Source organism: Erinaceus europaeus, chromosome 3 (genome assembly GCF_950295315.1).
Source record: "Erinaceus europaeus chromosome 3, mEriEur2.1, whole genome shotgun sequence".
NCBI classification, from domain to species: domain Eukaryota; kingdom Metazoa; phylum Chordata; class Mammalia; order Eulipotyphla; family Erinaceidae; genus Erinaceus; species Erinaceus europaeus.
The window spans coordinates 185,211,377-185,235,570 of NC_080164.1; the positions used below are offsets into that span (position 1 = coordinate 185,211,377).

Below are 24,194 nucleotides of genomic sequence, written 5' to 3' on the forward strand. Positions count from 1 at the left end.
GGTCCCTCATCTCTTCGGCCGCTGGCTAGACGGCGCGGGGACAAAGTTCACCGAGCCCCTCCCCCCTAGCCCCGCCTCTTCCGAGGAGGCCCCGCCCCAGTCACGTGCCCACGCCCCGCGGCCAATGGTTCGGCAGGACCTACGGGCCACGAGCGCGGGGCGGGGCCGAGGCTGGCGCGGTGACGTCGGCGCGCACCCGGGGGGCTGGCTGACGCGAAAGGAAGGGCGCGGGGCGGCCCCCGGATGCTGTGGGGTGGCTGCCGGCAGGCCGGCAGAGCGGCACTGGCACCCGGAGAAGGGGCCCAGCAGGCCCCGGAAGAGGGTCAGAGGGTCGCGCCAGGCCGCCCTCCTTATGTACCCTGCCCGGGCCCCGAACCCTGCACCGCTCCTGACACCGGCCCCAACCTCCCCGAGGCCCGCCGACTCCCACGCTCCTGTCGAGCTCCGCTGGCCCTCACCCGCCGCTGGCCACGCCCACCACCCTCGGGCCACGCCCACGTCGCTCGCCAACCCGCCCCGTTGGCCGCGCCTCCACTCTGGGCCACGCCCCCTTCTCCGCCCGGCCACACCCCTCCCTACACCGGCCGTGACCCCCGACCCCCGCCCTCGCCTGGCCCCCCGACCCCCTCCCCTGACCCCCGACCCCCGCCCTCGCCTGGCCCCGCTGACCCCCCTCCCCTGGCCCCCGACCCCCGCCCTCGCCTGGCCCCGCTGACCCCCCTCCCCTGACCCCCGACCCCCGCCCTCCGCCCTCGCCTTGCCCCCGCCCCCTCTCCCCTGACCCCCGCCCTCGCCTGGCCCCCCGCCCCCCTTCCCCTGACCCCCAACCCCTGACCCCCACCCTCGCCTGGCCTCCCGTCCCCCCTCCCCTGGCCACAGCTCGGCCCCAGGGCCAGGGGCCACCCAGGAGGGGGCGCAGGACATGCCAATGGGTTCTGTTCCCCAGAGCACAGGGCCTCTGTTCAAGGCCCGTCCCTACCAGCAGCACCGCAGGTGACTGTCCCTCTCGGTTCCTGTCGCCATCAGAAAGGGGACGAGGAGGGCCGCACAGTGGCGCCCCCAGTTAAGCGCTCACTGGGTGAGCTTGGACCTGGGTTCAAGCCCCTGTTCCTCGCCTACAGGAGCAAAGTGTCACAGATGAGGAAGCAGGGCTGCAGGTGTCTCTGTCTATCTCCCCGTCCCTCTCAATTTCTCTGTCTCTGTCCAACAATAAAAAGTTTTATATATGGGAAACTGGGGGATGTTATGCATGTACAAACTATTGTATTTACTGTTGAATGTAAAACATTAACTCCCCAATAAAGAAATAAATTTTTTTTAAAAAGTAGTGAATCAGGGCTGCAGGTGTCTCTTTGTCTCTCTCCCTCTCTATCACCCCTTCCCCCTCTATTTCTGGCTGTCTCTATCCAAATAAATAAGGATAATTTTAAAAATAAAAATGAAAATAGTAAAATAAAAATAGTAAAAATAAATATAATAAATATAATTAATATAATAAATAAAATATAACAAATAATAAATATATAAATAAGTAAATAATAATAGATATATTAATAATAAATATATATTTAATATATTGATAAAATATGTATTAATAAATATATAAATAATAAATATATACAAATAAATAATAAATATATACAAATAAATAATAAATATAATAAATAAATAAATAAAAATAGTAAAAATAAAAAAAAAAAGGAGGAGGAGAAAATGGCCCCTGGAGTGGTGGCTTCCTGGTGCAGGTGCCAGAGCTCAGCGTCACCTGGCACCGGTGTCGGGCGCAGTGAAGTGTCCACTGAAGACTGTTGGGCCAGGCAGCTGAATTCAAGGGGCCAACAAGGCAGCCCCCTCCCCGCTAGAGCGCCCGCTCATGGGGTCCACAGCCCAGCGTGCCCGCCCTCTGGGCACACCTGTGTCAGAAGCAGGTGGCCTACAGCAATGGTGCACCCCCAGAACACACCCCCTGAATCTGGAAGCAGCTGTGTGTGGAAGAAAAGGTGAGACCAGCTCTGCTTCTGCAGGAGTCCTGCCCGAGGCACCGAGGGCCCAGGTTCAATCCCCACACCACCAGCGGGCAGAGCTGAGCAGGGCTCTGGGCTCCCTGTATCTTTCTCTCATTAAAACAAGCATTTCAAATAAAGTAAATAAATAATTTTTTTTAATTTTATGTATTTATTTTAAATTTTACTGTGTCGAGACAGAGAGAAACCTAAACGGAAGGGGGATATAAAGAGGGAGAGGAGACAGGTGGTGACGCACCTGGTTGAGCACACATGTCACAATGCACAAGGACCCAGGTTCGAGCCTCCAGTCCCCTGCAAGGGGAAAGCTTCACAAGTGGTGAAGCAGGGCTGCAGGCGTCTCTCTGCCTCTCACCCTCTCTATCACCCCCTTCATGATTTCTGGTTGAGTCTATCCAATTCTTCTTCTAGCGTTTGCCCTTCTTCCGTAGCCAGTCAACAGCGTCAGGTTGAGCCTGATGTAAAGTTCGAGACCTCCTTTGAATCTGGGGAGGTGGCAGTCGTTGACTATGTGGGTCATAGTCTGTCTGGAGCCGCAGGGGCAGTTCGGGTCGTCTCTGGCTCCCCAGCGATGGAACATAGCGGCGCACCGGCCATGGCCTGTTCGATAGCAATTGAGGAGGGCCCAATCATAACGTGCTAGGTCAGAGCCGGGTTGACGCTCGCAGGGGTCTGTGATGAGGTGTTTGTTCTTGACCTCAGCTGACTGCCAGCTCTGTTTCCAAGAGTCTGGAACAGAGAAGTTCAGTGTAGGCGTAGGGGACCAGATTGGGTGACGAGACGTCAAGCGTTGGACAGGGTGGGCGAAGATATCCGCGTATATTGGCAGGTCCGGTCGAGCGTAGACGTGGGAAATGAACTTAGATGATGCCGCATCCCGACGAATATCTGGCAGGGCGATGTTGCTGAGAACTGGCAGCCATGGAACCGGGGTGGAACGGATGGTTCCAGAAATGATCCTCATGGAGGAATATAATTTGGAATTGACCAAGTGGACATGGGGGCTACGGAACCATCCTGGGGCACAGTATTCTGCAGTGGAATAGCATAATGCCAGAGAGGATGATCGCAGTGTGGCAGCGCTCGCGCCCCATGAGGAGCTGGCCAGTCTTGCAATGATGTGATTCCTCGCGCCCACCTTTGCTGCAGTTTTTACGAGATGTTTGTGAAATGACAGGGTGCGATCGAGAGTAACGCCGAGATAGACTGGCTGGGCTTCATGCCGGATTCTCGTATCGCCAAGCTGCACATTAAGCTCACGCGAGGCCGAGGCATGGTGTAGATGGAAAACAGATGATACCGTTTTTTGCAGTGCTAGGGATTAGTCGCCATTTTTTACAGTAATCAGATATCAGAGACATGTCTTTCGTGAGTGTTTCCTCGAGGATATCAAACTTTGATGCCTGAGTTGCAGAGCAGATGTCATCGGCGTAGATGAACTTCCTTGAAGAAGTTTCTGGGAGGTCATTGATGTAAATATTAAATAGCGTAGGAGCCAGAACAGAGCCCTGGGGGAGGCCACTTGAGACAAGTCTCCATCTGCTAGACTTGTCACCCAGATGTACCCGGAATCTTCTGTTTTGGAGAAGAAACGATATAGTGTTGGCCACCCATGGAGGCAGGCATCTTGAGATCTTGACTAGGAGACCACGGTGCCAGACCGTGTCATAGGCTGCTGTGAGATCAACAAAGACAGCACCCGTCTTTAAATTCTTCTGGAATCCATTTTCAATGTAAGTTGAGAGGGCCAGGGCTTGAGATCTCCCTGGGCGGAAACCAGCTTGGGCAGGTGATAGGAATTTCTCTGTAAGAGGAGAAATACGTGACAGAAGCAGCCTCTCAAGGAGTTTGTAACACACGGAGAGGAGAGAAATTGGTCTATAGCTGGCGGCCAGTGTTGGGTCTTTCTTTTGTTTCAAAACCGCTATAATCTTCGCACGACGCCAAACTTTGGGCATAGACTCAGATTCCAAGATGTGGGACAGGAATGAAGTGAGCCACTTCTTTGCCGCGGGGCCCAGGTTAAGAATGAGTTCTGGGGTGATGTTATCATAGCCAGCAGCTGTTCCTGGTTTAACCCTCTTCAAGGCGTCTTCCAGTTCAGACAGTGTAAAGGGAGAGAGTTTTGGAGATGGACAAGATAACCGGAAGTGGAATGACCACTCATGGGAAATTTCTCTTTTCCAGACTGTGTCGATCTTAGCACGACCAACTTGAGTTAGGTGACTGACCACTGAGTTTGGAGATACGGGAGGATGGGAGATGGGAGGGGGTTGGCTACCGGCACCCAGTCTGTGAAGAAGCTTCTAGGCCTTCCTACTTGAGTGGGTGAAGTTCAGACTTTCCGTGAGTTGTTGCCAGCGGGCTTGGCGTGCTGCATCCAGGGAGGCAATGAGATGGTCGGCCACATCTGGGTCGCCCGACTCATCATACTGCTTTAGTAGTTGCTCGCATTCAGCATCAAGACAAGGCGTATAGTTAGCACGTCTCCCACGAGGAATGGCTTGGGAAGCTGCTTTGAAGATGGCTTGGCGGAAGCACCTGTAGGAATCTTCAGAGGGGATAGAGTTCATTGGAATTGCAGGAATAGATTTGTTGGTAAGATCACTGAACAGACGCCAGTTTGCTTTCCGAAAGTTCCATCTTAGTTTCTCCGAGCACAGAATCAGTGGGAGCTAGAGACCAATGTGGATGATAGCTGGGCGGTGATGACTGTGCGGGAAGATCTTGAGAACTTGTCTCGTAGCGGGAAAGGCTTGGCCGTTGACTGTGCTAATCCAGCACAGGTCGGGTGACGAGTCTTTATTCCATGGGATGCATTGGATTGACCTTCCCGTGGTGCATCCCGTGAGTACCCATTCATTGGGGAAACTGACGATCCTTCCTAGCCGACTGAATCCACATGGATCCCAGTCACTTTCAAAGTCTATCCAATAAATAAAGATAATAAAAAAAATTAGAAATGAGAGGTAGAAAGAGAAACACCCTAAGTAGTACTTTACTGCTTGAGAAACTTCCTTCCCTACAGGTGGGGACTGGAGACTTGAACCTGGGTCCTTATGCATGGTAATGTGTGTGTTCAACTAGGAGCACCACCAAGCCTAGGACTGTGAATGGGTTGAAAGAACTGTCAAGAGGTGAAACTCAAGTGTTAAGAGTTAGGGCTGCAGAAATAATTTTGAAAGTTAGTCAGTAAATAAATGTGATAAATGATCAAGAACCGTTTGAAGAACAAGTAAATGTGAAATCAGACAGTTCCACGAGTGGTAATTTTAAAAACAAACAAACAAGCATTTCAACAGAAGAGGAAGTTCAGGTGCAGGCGTGAAGGGCAGGGGCGTGGCGAGGGTGGGGACAGGCCTGCTGACTGGCTTGTGAGTGCAGGGGTTTCCTGCAAGCACACATGACCACACGTCGGGGCCTGGGACCCACCCGGCCACATGTAGGTGCCGCCCAAAGCAAAGCTCTCTGGAATCTCCCTCACACTGTCTGTCTCTGACCTTATTTTATTATTATTATGTTTTTGCCCCCAGGGTTACCGCCGGGGCTCGGTGCCCGCACTACGAATCCACTGCTCCTGGAGGCCGTTTTCCCCCATCTTGTTGCCCTTGTTGCTGCGCTCGTTGTTGTTGCTATTATTGCTATTGTTATAGCTGTTGTTGGATAGGACAGAGAGAAATCGAGAGAGGAGGGGAAGACAGATGGAGAGAGAAAGGCAGACACCTGCAGGCCTGTTTCACCACCCATGAAGGGTCTCGAACCCAGATCCTTAGGCCAGTCCTTGCGCTTTGCGCCATGCGCACTTAATCAGCTGCACTACCATCCAGCCCCCTCTCACCTTTTTTTTTTTTAATTTTATTTATTTATTTTACCAGAGCACTATCAGCTCTGGTTTTTGGTGGTGCAGGGGATTGAACCTGGGACTTTGAAGCCTCAGGCATGAGAATTACTTTGCATAACCATTATGCTACCTACCCCTGCCCTCTCATCTTTTTTTTTTAAATATTTTATTTACTCAACAATTTGTTTGGCTTTGTTAACTTTATGTTAACTCTCTTTTCAGCCACCAGGTCCCGGATGCTAGCATGATGCCGACCAGACTTCCCTGGACTGACGACCCCACCAATGTGTCCTGGAACTCTGATTCCCCAGAGACCCACCTTACTAGGGAGAGAGGCAGGTTGGGAGTATGGACTGACTAGTCAACGCCCATGTTCAGCGGGGAAGCAATTACAGAAGCCAGACCTTCCACCTTTTGCAACCCACAACGACCCTGGGTCCATACTCCCAGAGGGATAGAGAATGGGAAAGCTATTAGGGGAGGTGATGGGATATGGAGATCGGGTGGTGGGAATTGTATGGAGTTGTACCTTTCATATCCTACGGTTTTGTTAATATCGCCTTTCTTAAATAAATTAAAAGAAAAAAGAAAAACATAAGATAAATAAAAATATTTTATTTATTAATGAGAGGGATATGAGAGAGAAAAAGAAACAGACATAACTCTAGTATGTGGGCTGCCGGGAATTGACCTCAGGACCTCATGCTTGAGAGTCCAGAGCTTGATCCACTGATCCACCTCCCAGACTACCTCTGTCACCTTCTACCAAGGAATAAGAATCTACCAGGAGCAGTGAACCATGCAGACACGCAGCCCCACAAAAACCCTGGAACAGAATCAAGTCGCAGCACTGCCGCCTGGGGTGCTGGTCTGGGGACACTCCAGCAGGAGTACAAGGAGGGCAGCACAGCGGTGGTGCACGCAGCTCATGCGCGTAGAACTAAGCGCAGGACCCACGCAAAGATCCGGGCGTGAGCCACAGGTCTCTTCTCTCTCCATCTCTTTTAAACATTTTTTATCTTTATTTATTGGGTAGAGATAGCCAGAAAGGGGAGGGAGAAAGACACCTGCAGCCCTGCTTCACCACCTGTGAAGATTTCCCCCTGCAGGTGGGGATTGGGGGCTCAAACCTGGGTCCTTGTGCAAATAAGTAATACAGGCACTTAGCCAGGTGCACCACCGCCTGCCCCCCCCCCCAGATGTCTTGATTTATATTTATTCATTGGGTAGAGACAGCCAGAAATCGAGAGGCAAGGGTGTGATCAGAGGGAAAGAGACAGAGACACCTGCAGCACTGTTTCACCACTCAGAAAGCTTTCTCTCTGCAGGTGGAGACAGGGCCTTAGCAAGCCTGGGTCATTGCACATTTTTTTTTTTTTGCCTCCAGGGTTATTGCTGGGCTCGGTGCCTGCACTATGAGTCCACTGCTCCTGGAGGCCATTTTTCCCCTTTTGTTGTCCTTGTTATTTATTGTTGTTATTGTCATATAGGACAGAGAGAAATGGAGAGAGGAGGGGAAGACAGAGGGGGGGAGAGAAAGACAGACACCTGTAGACCTGTTTCACCACCTGTGAAGCGACTCCCCTGCAGGTGGGGAGCCGGGGGCTCGAACCGGGATCCTTATGCCAGTCTTTACGCTTTGCGCCACGTGCGCTTAACCACAGCGCTACCACCCGACCCCCTATCTTTTAAAAATCTTTTTGGACAGGACAGAGAAATGGAGAGAGGAGGGGAAGATAGAGAGGGAGAAAGACAGACACCTGCAGACCTGCTTCACCACTTGTGAGGCGACCCCCCTGCAGGTGGGGAGCTGGGGCTCGCACCCAGATCCTTGCGCTTGGTACTACGTGCATTTAACCTGGTGCGCCACTGCCTGGCCCCCTCATTATTGTTAAATTATTGGATAGAAACCAGAAACTGAGAGGGTAGGGGTGACAAGAAGACACCGGCGGCAGCAGCAGCAGCGTCACTTTCTGGACCACCACACTGGGCTGTCTGGCCACCGTGATGCTGTCTCCAGCACCTCCTATTTGGTGCAAAATGGAGGTGGCATTCAGGGGCTGCCCTGCTCAGAGCCCCCAAACCAGCACCTGGGGTGTAGTGGACACATCAAACTGTCCTGGCAGCCCCGTGGCCCAAGGTGAGGCTGTGGGCAGAAGAGGCCATGTGGGAGGGAGGCCTCAAGGTGGTGAGGCAGGAGTAGGTACAGGGAGCACGGCCTGGGCAGCAACAGGACAGCGGTGCCTGGCTGTGCCCACTGGGACAGTGAACAGGGAGCCGGGCCCACAGTCACTCAGCACACGGCCCTGGCAGGCTGGCCACACACCAGCTCAGAGCCCTGTCAGCAGTGGGTGGGCAGCTCCATGATACAGGGCCAAGCCAGGGTGTCAGGGGCATCCTAGGCTGTGGGGCCCTCAGCACACAGGGCTGGGGGCTGGGGGCTCAGGGCTGCACAGGGCTGGGGACTGGGGGCTCAGGGCGGCACAGAGCTGGGGGCTTAGTACGGTACAGGGCTGGGGACTGTGGCTCTGGGCAGCACAGGGCTGAGGGGCTGAGGCCTGAGGGCAGCACAGGGCTGGGGGTTGGGGGCTGAGAGACTCTGGGTAGCACAGGGCTGGGACCTGAGGGCTGGGACCTGAGGGGCTGAGGCCTGAGGGCAGCACGGGGCTGGGGGCTGAGGGGGTCAGGGTGGTACGGGGCCGGGGGCTGAGAGACTCTGGGTAGCACAGGGCTGGGATCTGAGGGCTGGGACCTGAGGGGCTGAGGCCTGAGGGCAGCACGGGGCTGGGGGCTGAGGGGGTCAGGGTGGCACAGGGCAGGGGCTCAGGTTGGACGCTCAGCACAGGGCTGGGGCAGATCCATGCCCAGCCCCCAAGCATGTCCTGCTGCACACGGAAGGAAGAAATAGAAAGCCCTTTATTAACATGTTACATTTACAGTTTATTAGCTGATCAACACGCATGCAAGTGAGCTCTGGGTACAGACCCCTACGGCACAGTCCCTGGACCCCGTGGCTCCGGGCGCAGGGAGGCCTCGGCAGAGGTGGCCCGAGGGTCCGAGACACGTGTGCTGCTCACCCCGCCCCGGGCACCGCCGCCAGTGCTGGTCTGGGAGGCTCACCGCTCCGCTCAGGGGCTCTTTGGTGGCGGCGGGGAGGAGGCCTTACATGATGTACACCTTCTCCGCCTGCGAGAAGTGGAAGACTTCTTTGGTTCTCGGGCAGACGACCTTATCGTCTTGGCGGATGGAGAGCAGGGACTGAAGAAGACAGAGGCCGCCCGTCACGCGACCCGCCGGCGGCAGCCCCCCACCCCCACCCCCACCCTGGAGGCAGGACACATGCAGAGGAGCCGTCCCCCCAGCCTCACATTGTAGCCGTAGACGTAGCCGTTGGGAAGCATCATGGGGGGGTTGTTCTCATTCATCACGTCCCCTGAGATCTTACAGACCAGCCTCGAGTTGGCACAGTGGGCCATGGGCAGCGGCTGTGCCAGCTTGTTGAGCGAGCGGCTGCACACCGGGCAGTCGGGGCTCCTGGAGCTGCCGTCCTCCTTGTAGCACTGGCTGAGCGACGTTAAGGGCGTCACAGGGCTACACGGGGCCAGGGGGACACGGGGGCCGGGGCACCCTGGGGCTCCAGGCAATGGAAGCACCGCTGGGCGGGTAGCTGGCCCACCTGAGGCCACACCTGGAAATGGCCCACCCCCAGGTGCCTCAGGTCCACCCGGCACACCCGGTGGCCATCAGCTGACCCGTCCTCTCCCCCAGGCAGGAGAGCCGTAGCCCCATGGTCCCTGGGTGGGTGGCCCTCAGGCCGTCCCTGCTCTTCCCTGTGCCGTGGGTCCGTCCCCCGCTCGTCCCCACAGGCAGGCCCCGCCCAGGACCGAGGCTGGATACGGGGTCTTGATGGCCGACAGGCCGGCCTGCAGCGTGAGTGTGAACACGGAGTTGTTTCCCAGCTGGTGCAGGCGGTAGTTGTCGTAGCGGAACTGCTGGATAAGCATCCGCCACCGCGCGGGGTCCAGCAGGTCCTGGTGGGGGGCAGGATGTGGACCCGGTGATTTCAGCGGATTATCTGCCCCCAGGACCCCAGCCCTGCAGGTCTAGGGGCCAGTGCCTCTTGGGGGGAGCCACCTGACCCCAGGGGAGTGGCCACAAGGCAGCAGGCAGGTAACAGGGGTTAATGCCGGGCAGGAAGGGGCATGAGCAGCCCGAGCCCCCACCCCCGGGAATGTCCCCCCGTGGCCTGGGCATGGAGGCTGAGTCCCCTGCGGCCATGGGCCTCACCTTGTAGGGAGAGATGTGGGTGTCGGGCGGGAAGGCCAGCATGCCCATGACCTGCCGTACCTCGTCCAGCTGGCTGCCCTCCGCTTGGCTGAAGTGTTTCCTCGCGTGTCTGCGAGACAAGTGGACGCTGCATTCAGAGCCCCCAAGCACGGCCAGCAGACTCGGACAGGGGCCCGGTCACCACGACCTGCCCACCCCAACCCCGTGATGACCGAAGCAGGCCCAGTGGACCTCCAGGGCCCCACACTGCAGCTAGCTGGGAGCCCAGGCTCAGGGCCCAGATGCCCTTGGTGGGCAGTGGCCAGGGTACCCATCCAGCTGGGAGGCCTGGAGGCCACAGCACACCTGTGACACAGGTCTCTTGCCTTGGAGACTGAGCACCAAACCCTAACCCTAACCCTAACCCTGGGCTCACCCCAGGACAGACCAAGGCTGCTATCTGCACCTGTCACGCTTTGCTTTTTTGTTGTTTAACAGGACAGAGAAACAGAGAGGCCAAGGCAGACACGTGCAGCCCTGCTTCAGGTGGGCAGCGGAGCTCACACCCAAGTCCTGTGCGTGGGGAGCCCCGTGACCCTTTCCCAATGACTGTGGGGACTTGGGCCGGGTGGTGGCCACACACCTCACAGCGTCCAGCCTCTTGTTCTGCCGGATGAGCTCAATGAACTCCTGGATCCGCAGACTGAACTCCAGGCAGCTCTGCGGGGAGACAGACAGAGGCTGAGACGCCCCAGCAGCCTGCACCCTGAGGAGCTACCCACGAAGCTGGGGAGCCCCCAGGGCCAGGAGCAGGGGGGGTCGCCGCACCCGGCGAACTGGACAGCTCCTGGGCGGATGCAGCGGCCATGCCGGCCTTTACCCTCACACCGCAGGCACCGAGTGAAAGTGCCGGAAGACGCCCAGGAGAGACGCCACACGAGGGTCTACAGGGGCGAGGTGGGAGCTTCTGGAGACCACGCCCGGGAGAGCAGAGAGTGGGCCTGGGCGGCAGGAGCCTGGAACCCTGAGCAGCTGCTGGCGGCGCAGAGGCCAAGGGGCCCCCCAGGGCCGCCCGGCTCAGAAAGGCCAAGGCTGCAGACAGCTTGGGGAGGACAGTGCCTCGGGCCACCCGTGTGGCCAAGGCCACCAGTGCTCCTGGGCACCGGCCACTGTAACATGCTGAGGGCGCATGAATCGGTAACTGCCCAGGTCTGGCCGAGTGGCGGACACACACCCGGCACCCCGCCGCCTGCACCCCACTGTGCCGTCCTGCCACGCAGGGTCCCTTATTGGCAGCGGGAGTCCCCAGGACCCGCTCTACCCACCCATGGGATATGGCCAGCCACACACCACATCTGAGGAGCCACTTGACAGCGGTAGGCTGCGGTCACAAAGCCCACGTCCAGCTCCAGGAAGCCCGGGCCACGTGCCAGGGCGGCCTAGACTCTGCCCCAGAAGGCGACGGGCTCGGGGTCCCCAGGGACCCCAAATCTACTCAATGACCTTGAGGCAGCAGCCCGGGCCCAGGCTTGATGCCACCCGCTCTCCTGGCTGGGGGTGCCCGGCCACTGAGCCCCGGGGCACGGAGACTAGGTCGAGTCTGCAGACTGGAACATGCGGCCCAGCCATGTTGACACCCGCCTGCATGCCACTCTGTCACCTTCCAAGTGCGCTCTGGTGGGCCGCTCAGAGCTGGTGCTTGCGGGCCACCGCAGGGCTGCCCCGTGCTGGGCAGCAGGGGCGGGCGTGTCACAGCGGGCGCGTTACGTACCAATTCTGGCCTTCCTCTTAGGGGCTCCAGGCCAAGGTCCTCGCTCTCTTTGGGGGAGCCGCTGGCCGCCCGGCCCCGGCGTCCCGTCTTCAGGTCCTGCTCGCCCTGGCGGCCCTGAGTGGCAGAGAGCGTCTCCCTTGGCTGGCGACTACAAGCACATGGGCAGGGTGCCCGGGGGCCGCAGCCCACGCTCCTGCAGACCTCACCTCCGCCTGCAGCCCTTCCCGGGGTCCGCTCTCAGGCTCGGCCCGGCCTTGCGGGATCCCGGCCTCCGCGCCCCAGACCCGCCTCTGCCCCCGCCCGCCCCGCCCCACCGGGCGCCCACCTTCATTTTGCGCAGCCGAGACTTGTTGTCGTGACACCAGGCCAGGCACGTGGCCGTCTCCCGGCGCTCCAGTGACTCCTCCACCTCCTTGGCCGTCAGGAACATCTCAATGTTCACCAGGTCCTGGGGGGAGAGCGGGCCTGCTCAGGCCGTGGGCGCCGGCCCAGGCAGCCTTGAGAGGGTGGGCGCCGACCCCGACCCCAGGACACAAGCTGCAGGTGTCTGCGGGACTGGAGCAGTGTCATCATGGGGAGGGCGGCCCGATGTGGACACACGCCCCAAACGCACGCTGTGCCTTGGACCAGAGGTGAACCGAGTGAGGGTCAATGCCCAGAGTCCAGGAACCAAGCGACACTGTGGCCTGTGTGTGGGGAAGGCTAGCAGGCAGAGACGGAGGGCTTGTGCCCAGCCTGGGTCAGCACAGCCCACAGGGCCCCTTCCAGCCTGGGTCACAGCACTGCCCACAGGCCCACCCAGCCTGGGGTCAGCACAGCCCACAGGGCCCCTCCCAGCCTGGGTCACAGCACTGCCCACAGGGCCCCTTCCAGCCTGGGTCACAGCACTGCCCACAGGGCCCCTCCCAGCCTGGGTCACAGCACAGCCCACAGGGCCCCTTCCAGCCTGGGTCACAGCACTGCCCACAGGGCCCCTCCCAGCCTGGGTCACAGCACAGCCCACAGGGCCCCTCCCAGCCTGGGTCACAGCACAGCCCACAGGGCCCCTCCCAGCCTGGGTCACAGCACTGCCCACAGGGCCCCTCCCAGCCTGGGGTCAGCACAGCCCACAGGGCCCCTTCCAGCCTGGGGTCAGCACAGCCCACAGGGCCCCTCCCAGCCTGGGTCACAGCACTGCCCACAGGGCCCCTTCCAGCCTGGGTCACAGCACTGCCCACAGGGCCCCTTCCAGCCTGGGTCACAGCACTGCCCACAGGGCCCCTCCCAGCCTGGGTCACAGCACAGCCCACAGGGCCCCTCCCAGCCTGGGTCACAGCACTACCCACAGGGCCCCTTCCAGCCTGGGTCACAGCACTGCCCACAGGGCCCCTCCCAGCCTGGGTCACAGCACAGCCCACAGGGCCCCTCCCAGCCTGGGTCACAGCACTACCCACAGGGCCCCTCCCAGCCTGGGGTCAGCACAGCCCACAGGGCCCCTTCCAGCCTGGGGTCAGCACAGCCCACAGGGCCCCTCCCAGCCTGGGTCACAGCACAGCCCACAGGGCCCCTCCCAGCCTGGGTCACAGCACAGCCCACAGGGCCCCTCCCAGCCTGGGTCACAGCACAGCCCACAGGCCCACCCAGCCTGGGGTCAGCACAGCCCACAGGGCCCCTCCCAGCCTGGGTCACAGCACAGCCCACAGGCCCACCCAGCCTGGGGTCAGCACAGCCCACAGGGCCCCTTCCAGCCTGGGTCACAGCACTGCCCACAGGGCCCCTCCCAGCCTGGGGTCAGCACAGCCCACAGGGCCCCTCCCAGCCTGGGTCACAGCACAGCCCACAGGCCCACCCAGCCTGGGTCACAGCACAGCCCACAGGGCCCCTCCCAGCCTGGGGTCAGCACAGCCCACAGGGCCCCTCCCAGCCTGGGGTCAGCACAGCCCACAGGGCCCCTCCCAGCCTGGGTCACAGCACAGCCCACAGGGCCCCTTCCAGCCTGGGTCACAGCACTGCCCACAGGGCCCCTCCCAGCCTGGGGTCAGCACAGCCCACAGGGCCCCTCCCAGCCTGGGTCACAGCACAGCCCACAGGGCCCCTTCCAGCCTGGGGTCAGCACAGCCCATAGGGCCCCTTCCAGCCTGGGTCACAGCACTGCCCACAGGGCCCCTCCCAGCCTGGGTCACAGCACAGCCCACAGGCCCACCCAGCCTGGGTCACAGCACAGCCCACAGGGCCCCTCCCAGCCTGGGTCACAGCACAGCCCACAGGGCCCCTTCCAGCCTGGGTCACAGCACTGCCCACAGGGCCCCTCCCAGCCTGGGGTCAGCACAGCCCACAGGGCCCCTTCCAGCCTGGGTCACAGCACAGCCCACAGGGCCCCTCCCAGCCTGGGGTCAGCACAGCCCACCCTCCCAGCCTGGGGTCAGCACTGCCCACAGGCCCACCCAGCCTGGGTCACAGCACAGCCCACAGGGCCCCTCCCAGCCTGGGGTCAGCACAGCCCACAGGGCCACTCCCAGCCTGGGTCACAGCACAGCCCACAGGGCCCCTCCCAGCCTGGGGTCAGCACAGCCCACAGGCCCACCCAGCCTGGGTCACAGCACAGCCCACAGGGCCCCTCCCAGCCTGGGGTCAGCACAGCCCACAGGCCCACCCAGCCTGGGTCACAGCACTGCCCACAGGGCCCCTCCCAGCCTGGGGTCACAGCACAGCCCACAGGCCCACCCAGCGGGGATCAGCACTGCACCCACCTCGATGCCGCTCTGGCGTGCCAGCCGCACGGCCGTGTTGTAATACCCACAGCGCAGCAGGTGCTCTGCCATCATGCGGTCCATGCGCTGCCGCTTCCACAGGCTGGCGGCCGCTGGCTGGTCGCTGCTGTGCTCCTTGAGGTGCTCGATGCGCCGCTTGCACAACTTGGCGCTCTCGTCCTCAGCCTGGATGGACTCCACAGCCTGGGTGCAGACGACACCCTCACTGCCCGGCAGTGCCAGCCGGTGGCCTTGCCTCCGCCAGTGGCCTGCACTGAGGACGGCCAGGCTTGGCACCCCGAGGCGGTGCGGCCTCCCGGCCTCTGGGGCCGTGAAGACTCCTGGTCGGTGCGGCCGGGACACTCGCCGAGCTCGGAACGTGCTGCCCCACGTGAGGTCCCGGGGTGAGACCGGCGCCGCGAAGGAGCATCACAGCCCAGGTGAAGCCGCAGACGGGGTGGGGGGGGGAGTGCCTGACAGCCTTCCCTTTCCACCTCCTCCCCGGGCGGGCGGAAGCTCGGGATCGTGTGTGCGAGGCCCGAGCCACAGGAGCAGCCACCGAGAGTGGCCTGTGAGACCGCCCTCCCTGCCCTGCTCCGCTCGGCCCTGCTCCTGCCCCCTGCCAGCCTGTCCTCCTCTGGCCCCTGTGCTGGCCGTGACCCCTCCACTCACTGCAGCTCCCTCCCGGCTCTGACTCGCCCCAGCTTCTACCTGGAAGTTCTGCATATCTGCCCCATCTTTCAGCACTCAGCACGGGGGAGGGGGGCGGCTGTGCAGGGCGGCTCCAGAGCGCCTCCCACCTGATCCCAGAACCCAGGGGAGCCCCAGGCCCTCTGCGGGACTTCGAGTCCTACAGGGACACCCTCCACGGCCATCCCAGAAGCCCATCGGCTAACGTGGGGCGACGGTCTGGGGTCTGGCAGGCACCTCCCCGTCCCCGGAGGCCTGCACCGACCTTCCTCTTGAGGACGCTCAGCTTCTCCACCACGCCGTCCAGCAGGCTGACCACCGAGTCCACCGCGGGGCAGCCGCCCAGGGTCTTCTCCAGCTCGGCCACCACCATGGTCACGTGGCTGGTCTCCCGGTCGATGCTCTTCTGAGCTGCCCGGAAGCGCTTGTTCAGGGTTTCGTAGGGCACCTGGGGTGGTGAGGACAGAAGACAGGGCCTGGTCAGGCCTGACAGCTGCACCCTGCCTGGGGGGCCTGCAGGTGCAAACACACACCCCACCCCAGGGCCCCACTCCCCTCAAGCTGCAAAAACCACAGACGAGACAGGCGGGCTCAAGTCTTGACTGGGCTCAAGGTCGACCCCTGCTGCACGCACGCACGCACGCACGCACGAGCGTACCCTCTGATACCGAGGGTAAAAAGGGAAGGCGTAGGGAGTCGGCGGTAGCGCAGCGGGTTAAGCGCAGGTGGCACAAAGCGCAAGGACCGGAGGAAGGATCCCGGTTTGAGCCCCCGGCTCCCCACCTGCGGGGGAGTCGCTTCCCAGGCGGTGAAGCAGGTCTGCAGGTGTCTGTCTTTCTCTCCCCCTCTCTGTCTTCCCCTCCTCTCTCCATGTCTCTCTGTCCTATCCAACAACGACGACATCAGTAACAACAGCTACAACAAAAAGGCAACAAAAGAAAATATTTTTAAAAAAAAAGGAAGGCATGGGTGTAGCACACCGGGTTAAGTACACATAGTGCCAAGTGCAAAGATCCCAGTTTGAGCCCCTGGCACCCGCACCGAGGGCTCCGCAGCTGTCCCCGAGACCAGGAGGGGCCGGCTGAGTCACAGCATTGCGTGCAGCGCCCTGGGCCGCAGGGGGGTCGCTTCAGAAGTGGTGAAGCAGGTTTGCAGGTATCTGTCTTTCTGCCCCCCACCCCGTGTTCCCCATCTCTCAAGTTCTCTGTCCTACCCAACAACAACGACAGCAATAACACAATAGAAAAAAAAGATGGCCTCCAGGAGCAGTGGATTTGTAGTGCAGGCCAAGGCCCAGGGACAAACCTGTAGGCAAAAAAAAAAAAGGGGGGGGGAGTTTTGATGACCGCCTTAACGAGGGGCCTGTCCAGCGCTGGCTGTGAAGCGGAACCTACCAGAGGCTGACTACCACTGGCTTCAGACCACCAGCTGGACACCCCCTTTCCCACCCTGCTGAGAGTAAGTTTGGGCTGACACGGCTGTCAAGCCCACCCGTCCACACCGCACACCCAGCCCCTGGCCGGTCCTCAGTTCTGCCGTCAGCAGGGTCTGGAGGCCATAAGCCGCGGGCCCGGAGTCCTCTCCTGGTCGCTGCGCGGAGACTTGGCGCCCACGTGACGGTGGTGGGAGGTGGCGCCCAGTGAGTGCCGGCGGCGGCGGGGGGCTGACAAGCCAGGACCCAAAGCACCAGCTCCGGCAGAGTCTCCTGAAGCTTCCACACCGAAAGTCACAGGAAAGCAAGTCCAGTTCTGCTTCTTCGCAGACAGAGCACCTATTGTTTCTGAGCTGCAAGACCAGGGTGTGTGGGCTTGCTAACCCTTCCACTCAGGTGGGCTTCCCCGCCCACTAAGGAAGGGCTGTGGGATTTCCACAGCTTGAGCAAGTTCTGCCCCTAATTGGATGACGTTTTCGTAAGCCCCCGAGGGGTACTGTGTCTCGCAAGCGCTTTGTTTCTGCATCAGGAGAGCTGAAGGGCTTGGCGCTTTGTGCCGCCAGCTCAGAAAAGTACTATCACATTTCTCCATGGAGAAACTAAAAAACACGTTAAGACTTTTCCACGAGCCAGAGAGCCGACATTCCTGGGAACCCCTCCGTTGTGGTCTGTGAGCCTTTTCATCTGCTGTCAGATTCAGGTGGCTGTGTCCCGTGGAGTCGGGCCTCCTCAGGCTGGGGCCCCTCCCCCGAGGCGCACCGAGGGCTCCGCAGCTGTCCCCGGAGACCAGGAGGGGCCGGCTGAGTCACAGCATTGCGTGCAGCGCCCTGGGCCGGCTTTTGCCTGACTCGGTCACCGTGTGCGTCTGCTTTTCCTGCGGTGTCTGGCTCTGCGTCCCGGAGCAGGACTGTCCTTTGGGAGCCCGCGAAGGGTCAGTGGTGATTCTTCTTAAACATTTCACAGAATCCGCCACACCGCCGTCTGACCCCGTGCCTTCCTTATCAGTGTCTTAGGGTCCCCGTCAGCCATCATCTTATTCACTTTCCCCAGAGTCCCGCTCAGCTCTGGCATGGTGGCCTTGTGCCTCCGGCATGAGAGTGCTTCTGCAGAACTACCATGCCGTCTCTCCTCCCTCAAAAGTGGTGGCGTGAGGGCCGTGCTTGCTGCCCAGCTCTCTATGAGGAGGCCTTGCCTCTCAGACGCAACTCTCTTCCCTCTGGCTGATGCCCGGTGGGTTGCCAACCCCACTCCTCAGTTCTCTGGTCACACCAAGGGCTAAAGCCTGCTGGCGGGACCTCCAGCACCTCCTCCCCTCCAGGGACTAAGGAGTCATCCTTCCTGTTTTCACAGCTCTTGAAGCTCCCTGTTGGGAAAGGGCCCCAGCTCCAGCAGCTCCGGGTTCCCTGGGGTCTCAGGCACAGCGGGTACTCTCACTGGCTCCGGGTTCCCTGGGGTCTCAGGCACAGCGGGTACTCTCACTGGCTCCGGGTTCCCTGGGGTCTCAGGCACAGCGGGTACTCTCACTGGCTCCGGGTTCCCTGGGGTCTCAGGCACAGCGGGTACTCTCACTGGCTCCGGGTTCCCTGGGGTCTCAGGCACAGCGGGTACTCTCACTGGCTCCGGGTTCCCTGGGGTCTCAGGCACAGCGGGTACTCTCACTGGCTCCGGGTTCCCTGGGGTCTCAGGCACAGCGGGTACTCTCACTGGCTCCGGGTTCCCTGGGGTCTCAGGCACAGCGGGTACTCTCACTGGCTCCGGGTTCCCTGGGGTCTCAGGCACAGCGGGTACTCTCACTGGCTCCGGGTTCCCTGGGGTCTCAGGCACAGCGGGTACTCTCACTGGCTCCGGGTTCCCTGGGGTCTCAGGCACAGCGGGTACTCTCACTGGCTCCGGGTTCCCTGGGGTCTCAGGCACAGCGGGTACTCTCACTGGCTCCGGGTTCCCTGGGGTCTCAGGCACAGCGGGTACTCTCACTGGCTCCGGTTCCCTGGGGTCTCAGGCACAGCGGGTACTCTCACTGGCTCCGGGTTCCCTGGGGTCTCAGGCACAGCGGGTACTCTCACTGGCTCCGGGTTCCCTGGGGTCTCAGGCACAGCGGGTACTCTCACTGGCTCCGGTTCCCTGGGGTCTCAGGCACAGCGGGTACTCTCACTGGCTCCGGGTTCCCTGGGGTCTCAGGCACAGCGGGTACTCTCACTGGCTCCGGGTTCCCTGGGGTCTCAGGCACAGCGGGTACTCTCACTGGCTCCGGGTTCCCTGGGGTCTCAGGCACAGCGTGTACTCACTGGCACTGGCCCCAGGTTCCCTGGAGTCTCAGGCACAGTGGGCACTCTCACTGGCCCCGGGTTCTGTCTGAAAGTGAGGGAGTGGCTTCTGCAGACACTGTGCTCCCTGTGCTGTTTGGTCAACGAGCTGACCCAGGCACAGGGCACTGGGCAGAGTGACTCCGGGCTCCCTGCCATGCTGGTTTGTGTGGGTGGCCCTGCTGAACACCACGTAGGTGAGCCATTCTGACGGAGCCAGTGTAGCTGGGAGAGCTGGCTGCTTGTCCCCTGCCCTGTCGCACACCTGTCCTTCACAGCCCCCTGGAGTTAGCCAGAAACACTCTCTGAAAACACAGGACTGACTGGGCCTCTGTCTCCAGTTCTTGGGGTGCCCAGCTCCGAGTCACACGGCAGAGCAGAGCGGGACCCTGGCTGGCAGCAGGACCCAGACCTGCACTAGGAAGATGTCAGTGGCTTTGGGTGCAGGTTCTGAAGCACCTTCTGAGGCTTCTAAGCTGTGAGAGGTGAAGAGCCTCCCAGTGTGGAAATGCCTCCCATGCTGGTGACAACAGACAGCCCTCACTGTCACACCCCGTCAGGGCCCACAGCCACCCTAGCCGGTTTGAGTGGACACATCTGAAAGCCAGCACGCCGCAGCCAGGGAGCCCCCCCAGGGCGCCAGATCTCCAGGCTTAATCCCTGGCACCCACAAGCACTGCTCAGACCTCTAATGAAAATCTTAAAAAAAAAAAAAAAAAAAAAGAGAGAGAGAGAGAGACTCTCATGCCTGAGGCTCCAAAGTCTCAGGTTCAATCCCCCACCCCACCATAAGCCAGAGCTGAGCAGTGCTCTGGTTAAAAAAAAGAATGGGGAGGGATCAGGCGGTAGCACAGCAGGTTAAGTGCACGTGGCGCAAAGTGCAAAGACTGGAGTAAGGATTCTGGTTCGAGCCCCTGGTTCCCCACCTGCAGGGGGGGGGGTCGCTTTGCAAGTGGTGAAGCAGGTCTGCAGGTGTCTGTCTCTTCCCCTCCTCTCTTGATTTCTCTCTGTCCTAACCAACAACAACATCGTCAATGGCAAGAATAAGAACAAGGGCAACAAAAAAATGGGGAAAAATAAATCTAGAAAGATTAAAACTACTGGAGCTCGGAGGCAGAGAGCTCACTGGGTGGGGAGCACTGCAAGCCAGGTCTGAGCCCCAGCACCACACGGCGGCACCAGGGAGCCCCTGGTGACGTGATGCCTCGGCCCGCGGGTACAACCATGCACGTGCGCATCTGACGGAGTCAGCAGCACTGTGGAGTCTGGTCAGCAAAAACGGGCTGGGCGTCCTGAGTCCCTGTGGCCACCCACCACCTGCCCCGCCGAATCCCGCCCCACGGCCCACCCTGAGTGCTGCCACCCTAGCGACTGCGGCTACAGGGGCACCTGCCTGCCTGCACACAGACCCACAGACCCTCTCCCGTCAGAAACAGGCTCGCGCAGACAGGCCGGGGCCGCAGGAAGCTGCGTGGGGGGTGGACTCGGGCAGACTGCTGCACGCATGTCTGGGGAGGGTCAGGCCCCACAGGTGGCGGGCGGCGAGGGCCAGGAGGCCAGGGCCATATGTCCAACGGGCGGGGACAAGGAAGGGACTGACTCATCAGAAGCGGGGTCGCACTGAAGACACCGTCTGTGCTGTAGAGAGGAGGCGGCGAGCTGAGCAGAGAGCCCTGTGCGGGGCTGGGGGCTGGGGGCAGCTAGGTGTGCGTGCTTGGCCTCGGGAGGAGGAACACGCCCGGGGTCCCGGCCACGCTCTGGGGGACGAGCACAGGGTGGGCCGGGCAGGAGCGCGAGGGAACGGGCAGCCCGGCTAGGGCACATGGGGCTGGAACCCTGAACCAGGCAGAGCCTGGAGTCCGGAAGATGCCAGAACACAGGGCCGTGCCCTGCACGGGGGCTGAGGGTGGGGACAGGTTCTGTGCGAATCTTGGGGGTAGAGAGCTGTGGCGGGCGCAGCCCTAACGAGGGGGCTCCCCACCTGCTCTTCACAGCACAGCTTGGGGCAAGTCTCAAGCCACAGTGCTCTGAACCTGTCTGGGGGCGCACAGAGTCCACGTCACAGCCCCCACAGCCGCCCCTGCAAGCGTGGCAGCCGGCAAGCCCCTCCGGCCCCCAGGCGCTCCAGTCAGGCGGTCGCGCCCCCAGTCCTGACAGTGCGGCCCAGGCTGCAGACCCACAGCACAGCTTAGAGCCGGAAGGTCCCTGAGCAACAACGGACTCCAACTACTGAGAAAAAATAGAAACTAACACATTCAGGTGTGTGGGGGGGCCAGGTGCACCCGGTTAACACAAACGCCACTGTGCCGCAATGATACAGTCCAAGCCCTCGACCCCACCTGCAGGGAAGAAGCTTCTCCAATGGTGGGGCAGGTCTGCGGGTGGCTCTCTCCTTTTTATTTTTTAAGTTTTTCTTTATTTATTGGACAGACAGCTAGAAATTGAGAGGGCAGGTGGTGACAGAGAGGGAGGGACAGACACCTGCAGCCCTGCTTCACCACCCGTGGAGCTTTCCCCCTGCAGGTGGGGACCCGGGGCTTGAACCCGGGTTCCTGCGCTCTGTAACGTGTGTTCAGCTAGGAGCACCACCACCTGCCCCCCTCTCTTTCTCTCTATCTCCCCTTCCACTCTCAGTTTCTCTCTGTCCTACACACGATACAAAAAAAGAAAAAGAAAAAAAAGGGGGGGGGGACATGCCAAGAGCAACGGACTTGTCACGCAGACAGAGGCCCAGTGACAGCTCTGGTAGCTATGAAGAAAAGGTTAAAGGGAGTCGGGTGCTAATGTGCCGCCAAGCACAAGCACAGGCGTCAGGATCCCGGTTGGAGCCCCCGGCTCCCCACCTGCAGGGGAGTCGCTTCCCAGGCGGTGAAGCAGGTCTGCAGGTGTCTGTCTGTCTCTCCCCCCTCTCCGTCTTCCGCTCCCCTCTCCATGTCTCTCTGTCCTAGCCAACGACGACTACAGCAATGACAACAATAACTACAACAACAAAAAAAAAACTACAAGGGCTACAAAAGGGAAAAAATAAATAAGTTAAAAATTTCTCTGAGACAGAAAAACTTTGTAAACACAAACTTATCTTTCATCAGAAAACGCCCGAAGGACTTGCGCTCAAGATGCCAAGCCAAGGGCCGGGAGGACCAACGACCCTGACCAAGCCCAGGGACCCAGGGACCCAGGGACCCAGGGTCCAGCACCGCCCGGACGCGGGGGCACCTGAGTGGTGGGGCAGCGCTGTGGTCTGTCCTGTCTGTCTCCGTCGCTTTTAAATTAAGGGGCAGAGCCCCCGATGGAGGGAGCAGTTGGAGCCCTGGCACACCAGAGCAAACAAAGTCCCGTCCGCCCGCCGGTGGGCGCAGAGGGGCTTCCGGGCTCTCCCCGCGGCGCGGCTCAGGACGGGAACCTGCGCCCACGACCCAGGGCCCGGCCCTCGCCTCCCCTGCTGCCCCTGTGGCTGCGGCGACTCTCCAGGGACGGCCAGCGGGGGGAGCGGGGTCCCGAGTCCTGGGCCGGGGCCGGGTCTGGGCTCCGGCCGCTCTGCCCTCCTTCCTTCCTCTGCTCGGGCTCGGGGGGCCGGGGGGCCCGGGGTCTCGGAGCCAGAACGCCCCGACCGCGACCCTCACCCCACGGGACCCGGGAGCCCAGGCAAGGCCGCCACGCTGCGGTTCAGGTGACAAGCCGGCGGGGACTCGGCGCCCACGGCGGGACTCGGCGCCCACGGCGGGGACTCGGCGCCCAGACTCGGCGCCCACGGCGGGGACTCGGCGCCCACGGCGGAGACGCGGCGCCCACGGCGGGGACTCGGGACGCGGCGCCCACGGCGGGGACTCGGGACTCGGCACCCACGGCGGGACGCGGCGCCCACGGCGGGACTCGGCGCCCACGGCGGGACTCGGCGCCCACGGCGGGGACTCGGCGCCCACGGCGGGGACTCGGCGCCCACGGCGGGACTCGGCGCCCACGGCGGGGACGCGGCGCCCAGACTCGGCGCCCACGGCGGGGACTCGGCGCCCACGGCGGGACTCGGCGCCCACGGCGGGACTCGGCGCCCAGACTCGGCACCCACGGCGGGGACGCGGCGCCCACGGCGGGACTCGGCACCCACGGCGGGGACTCGGCGCCCACGGCGGGGACGCGGCACCCACGGCGGGGACGCGGCGCCCACGGCGCAGTGGGGGAGGGGCCGGTCCCACACGGGGGGTGGGGGGGACGCCGCCTCCACCGCCGAGGGCACCCGACTCCCCACCGTCCACACTGGGCGCCCGCCGCCAACCCCAGAACCGGGAGCCCGCGCCCCGGCCCGGCCCGGCCCGGCCCACCTTGAGCGTCGGGTACTCCTGCACCTTCAGGGTCATGGACAGCTGGGCAGCCGACTCCTGCACCGCCATCTTGGATCCGCCAAAACACAAGCGGGCGGGGGCGAGCGCGGCGCAGTGCACGCCGGGTGGTGACGTCACGCGCGGGCGCGGCGGGGCGGGACGGCCGCCTCGTGGCACCAATCCCGTCCCGCGCCGGCAAGGAGCCGGGAAAAGGCGGGGCCGCGCGTGCGTGCTGACAGACGGCGGGCACGACCAATCCCCGGCCACGTGTCTGCCTGGCAGCCAATCCTCGGCGAGCGACGGTGGGCGGGGCCATCCGGGCCGCCAGGTGAGCGCCCGTCCCGCCCTCGGGCTGCGCGCGCTTGTCTCGTCTCGCGCCTGCGCCTTCCTGTCGGCCGCCCGCTCCGGCGCCCGGCGCCCGCTCCCCGCGCCCCGCCTGAGCCCCTTGGCGACGGACCCGCCCCCGTGCGGCACCTCCCCGCGGGAGCGCGACCCCCTGTCCCCACGGGCTGCGGAACAGCTTCCACCCGGCAGTGCGGCCAGGGGCGCCATGGGGAGGGACCCGGGGACATGCAGACCCGGGACACGGGGGGGGGGGGGGACCCGGGGACATGCAGACCCGGGACACGGGGGGGGTGTGGGGACACGGGGACATGCAGACCCGGGACACGGGGGGGGGGGGACCCGGGGACATGCAGACCCGGGACACGGGGGGGGGGGGGGACCCGGGGACATGCAGACCCGGGACACGGGGGGGGGTGTGGGGACACGGGGACATGCAGACCCGGGACACGGGGGGGGGGGACCCGGGGACATGCA

General features: G+C 61.8%; 1 protein-coding gene across 7 annotated transcripts; it reads right to left on the minus strand.

Annotated features, from left to right (window-relative positions):
* Positions 1 to 8,762: 8,762 nt before the first annotated feature.
* Positions 8,763 to 23,502, minus strand: MAEA (macrophage erythroblast attacher, E3 ubiquitin ligase). 7 transcript variants are annotated; one of them, XR_009549060.1, is made up of 10 exons: positions 23,376 to 23,459; positions 15,587 to 15,769; positions 14,632 to 14,835; positions 12,228 to 12,350; positions 11,903 to 12,016; positions 10,775 to 10,851; positions 10,153 to 10,261; positions 9,763 to 9,896; positions 9,234 to 9,425; positions 8,763 to 9,123 (listed from the first exon to the last, which is right to left on the minus strand). XR_009549060.1 is itself a non-coding variant. In XM_016194622.2 (10 exons), exons 1-10 carry the CDS (start codon positions 23,442 to 23,444, stop codon positions 9,028 to 9,030), a joined length of 1,305 nt encoding a protein of 434 aa, XP_016050108.1. In that variant the 5' UTR covers positions 23,445 to 23,502; the 3' UTR covers positions 8,763 to 9,027. The 7 variants fall into 7 exon arrangements, 6 of the variants coding, with proteins under 6 accessions (XP_016050108.1, XP_060044360.1, XP_060044361.1 ...); XM_016194622.2 differs by having other exon boundaries at positions 9,234 to 9,429; positions 23,376 to 23,502; XM_060188377.1 differs by having other exon boundaries at positions 9,311 to 9,425.
* Positions 23,503 to 24,194: the final 692 nt, after the last annotated feature.

What these genes read in the sequence shown, in the direction of transcription:
- MAEA (XM_016194622.2), bottom strand. Translation starts at nt 23,444, where the DNA reads ATGGCGGTGCAGGAGTCGGCTGCCCAGCTGTCCATGACCCTGAAGGTG. An exon ending in CACGCCAGAGCGGCATCGAG is followed by an intron (nt 12,351 to 14,631) that starts GTGGGTGCAGTG and finishes CTCTCCCCCCAG; the next exon opens with GACCTGGTGAACATTGAGAT. An exon ending in TAAGAGGAAGGCCAGAATTG is followed by an intron (nt 10,852 to 11,902) that starts GTACGTAACGCG and finishes GTCTCCCCGCAG; the next exon opens with AGCTGCCTGGAGTTCAGTCT.